Source organism: Ostrinia furnacalis, unplaced genomic scaffold, assembly GCF_004193835.3.
Source record: "Ostrinia furnacalis isolate ACB-3 unplaced genomic scaffold, ASM419383v2 OfSCF4144, whole genome shotgun sequence".
Lineage (NCBI taxonomy): Eukaryota > Metazoa > Arthropoda > Insecta > Lepidoptera > Crambidae > Ostrinia > Ostrinia furnacalis.
The window spans coordinates 415,669-419,040 of NW_021134383.1; the positions used below are offsets into that span (position 1 = coordinate 415,669).

Genomic DNA, 3,372 nt, shown 5'->3' on the forward strand with positions numbered 1-3,372 from the left:
CAAAATTTGCCTAGCTACTCATTCAATGAATGAGACCGTGCGCTTGTCTATTATAAACATAACATGCCGCCCACCAAAGTACGACAGGACTTTCATTAAATTATTAGCATGCACATAGTATACTTATACAATACAACAGCAATTTACTACCAACATCACATAACTAAGTAAACATGATCGCAAGTTAACATAATTATACAAAGTAAGTTAAACTCAGGAAGTAAACAGTAGTTAAGAAACTGTGAGACAATGTAAGTATAATCCAGTAGGCTTTCTCAACATTGACATTTACTATTAAAATTATATATTCGTACAAACTGAATTAATCTTCAACATAGATAAAGAAATTTACTGCATCATCATTAATAGGTAGTTCACAAAATTTACTAACCGAACGTTTTACAATTTCATTACGATACCTAACACTGTATACTCTGGTACAACCGTCATTTCCAGGGTGTTGAGCTACTATCCTACCTAATGGCCACTTGCCGGGTGGTAATTGTTCGTCCTTAAGTAACACAACGTCACCTACTTTGAATTCTGATTGTTTTTTATGCCACTTAGGTCTAGTTTGCAATCTAGTCAAATATTCAGTTTGCCATCTATGCCAAAAATCTCTAACTAACTTTTGAGTCATTTGCCAACGGTTTAAACGGTTAATATTTATGTGTTGTAAATTAGGAGAAGGTACGTTAATTGGGGCCTCGCCTATCAAAAAATGACCAGGCGTCAAAGGTTCTGGTGCATCTGGATCTAAATTGTCGATTGGAACCAAGGGTCGTGAATTCAAACAAGCTTCTATGTCACAGAGTGTGGTTGTCATCTCCTCGAACGTGAGACTAGCTGTGAGTATTCTTCGAAGGTGGTATTTTATAGATTTCACGCCTGCTTCCCACAAGCCACCGAAATTAGGGCTGTAAGGCGGAATGAAATGCCACTGTGTTCCTTCCCTTGCGAGATGTTCCGTTAAATGTTCTGGTAGTTCTAATTTTGTGGCGTTTAATGCTTGTGCCAATTCCTTGTTAGCACCGACAAAATTTCTGCCTTGATCACTCCACAAATGTGTACATCTACCCCTGCGAGCAACAAAACGACGAAATGCGCCGATGAAAGATTCGGATGTTAGGTCCCCAACCAATTCAAGATGGATAGCTTTAGTAGCCATACAAATAAATATGGCAATGTACGCCTTATTTTGTTTAGCTCCACGTCCTCTAGACATCAAAACATACAAAGGACCAGCAAAATCAACCCCACTGTGCAAGAAAGGACGTGCTGGTGTTGTGCGCACACGAGGTAAGTCACCCATCAGTTGTGTTTTAACAAGGGCCTTCTGTCTAGCACATATTACACATTTATGTATGTAAGCCTTAACCGTATTTTTTGCTTGCAGGATCCAGTACTTCGAACGCAGGTAAGTCAACACTAGCTGCGTTCCACCATGCAGTGTTCTTTTGTGTGCATCAGCAATAATCAGGTAAGTTAATTTACTTTTGTTTTTCAGGATTATAGGATGTTTGCTGTGTTCCGGTAAGACAGAGTTACGCAATCTGCCGCCCACCCTGAGGACATCATCTTCGTCAAGGTAAGGATTCAATGTTTTTAATTTACTATTTCTCTTTACATTTTTGTTAGCTTTTAAATCTTCAATTTCATCATTAAATTCTTCTTGTTCAATTTTGATGCATTTCTTCAAAGCAATGTCTAATTCTTGCGTAGTTATTGGCTCATCTATCCCTTCTGGATTTGTTTTACTGTGTAAAAACCTTATGCTGTATACTATTACTGTTAAAAGTTCATTCAAATTGTCAAATTCTTCAAATTTTATTATCTTTTCTTCATTTATCTTCAAATTTGCATGTATGTTTCTTTGTTCTAAGTCTGTATGTGACACACTTGGTTTTGTAAATATGATTTCTTGTTGGCTTAACCATTTTGGTCCATCCCACCATAGCTTGCAGGTTTTCAGGTCTGAGACTAGAGCGCCCCGAGAAGCAACATCAGCAGGGTTTTGCTCTGATTTCACATGATGCCACTGCTGGTGATTGACATTGTCCAAAATTTCGACGACGCGGTTCGCAACAAATGTCTTCCATCGAGTCGGTTCTCCACTTAGCCACGACAACACTATCGAAGAGTCAGTCCAAGCAAATATTTGTGAAGCAGGTATTCGCATTGCTTGTGCTACATGCCTCAGTAATTTGGACAATAGCACTGCTCCACAAAGTTCCAGTCTAGGTAGCGAAACTGGCTTAACAGGAGCGACTCTTGTTCGAGCTGCAAGCAATTTAGTGGTTATAGTGCCATCGAAGTTAATTATTCTGCAATAAATAACTGAGGCGTATGCTTTCTCAGATGCGTCTGAAAATCCATGCAATTCTATCCTCTTGGTTTCTTTGTTTGAACATCCAATCCATCTTGTTATATTAATGTCTTTAACGTTTTCAAAGTCTTGTCTTAATTTTGACCATTCTTCTTTCAATGCCTCGTCAGGTTCTTCATCCCAGTCTACCCTCTTCAACCACAGTTTCTGTATCAGTATCTTCGCGTTAACTATGCAGGGTGCTATCCATCCAAGTGGATCAAACAGCCTTTGAATTTGCGCTAGTATGTTTCGCTTTGTGATTGAGGTGTCCAGAATGGGAGGTAAGTCTATGTCATATTTGAATTGATCGTTTGCTAAATTCCATAGGATGCCTAACGCTTTAATAGTTCCATCAATTTTCAAATTTAGCTGTACTTTAGTTGAACGGTCTTCCGGTTTGATAGATTTCATGAATTCGGCACTATTAGACGACCATTTTTGCAATTCGAAGCCACCTCTTTTTAGTATTTCAGTCATTTGTTTGCATGCTTCTATGGCTTCGGCTGCACTGTCAAACCCAGATAGTACGTCATCCATATAAAAGTCTTCTTTCAGGATCTTTGCAGCGACAGGAAATTCTTCACCTTCATCGTCAGCTAATTGTAACAAGGTCCTGACTGCGAGGTAAGGTGCTGGTGCGGTTCCAAACGTAACGGTAAGTAAACGGTATTCTTTTATGTCTTCACTAGGATTGTCTCTCCATAGAATACGTTGGAAATCGGCATGTTCTTTCTTTACTAACACCATTCTATACATTTTTTTCAGGTCAGAAACAAAACATACGGCGTGCATTCTCCACCGCAGGACTATGCTTCTCAGATCCTCCTGCAAAACCGGTCCAACCAATAACTCATCGTTCAGAGATATCCCGTTCGTGTCTTTACACGATGCATCGAAAACTACACGAACTGGAGTAGTCTCGCTTCCGCTTCTTATAACAGCATGATGACTCAAATAAACTGCTTTGTTTTCATGTTCTTGTTTTGGTATTTCTTCTGCATGAT

The 3,372-nt window shown here is 39.2% G+C and overlaps 1 protein-coding gene across 1 annotated transcript; it reads right to left on the bottom strand.

Moving 5' to 3' along the window:
- LOC114358909 (uncharacterized) lies at positions 1-3,372 on the bottom strand. The gene is made up of 2 exons (XM_028313074.1): positions 1,534-3,372; positions 1-950 (listed from the first exon to the last, which is right to left on the bottom strand). The coding sequence occupies exons 1-2, from the start codon at positions 3,158-3,160 to the stop codon at positions 883-885; spliced, it is 1,695 nt and encodes a 564-aa protein (XP_028168875.1). The 5' UTR covers positions 3,161-3,372; the 3' UTR covers positions 1-882.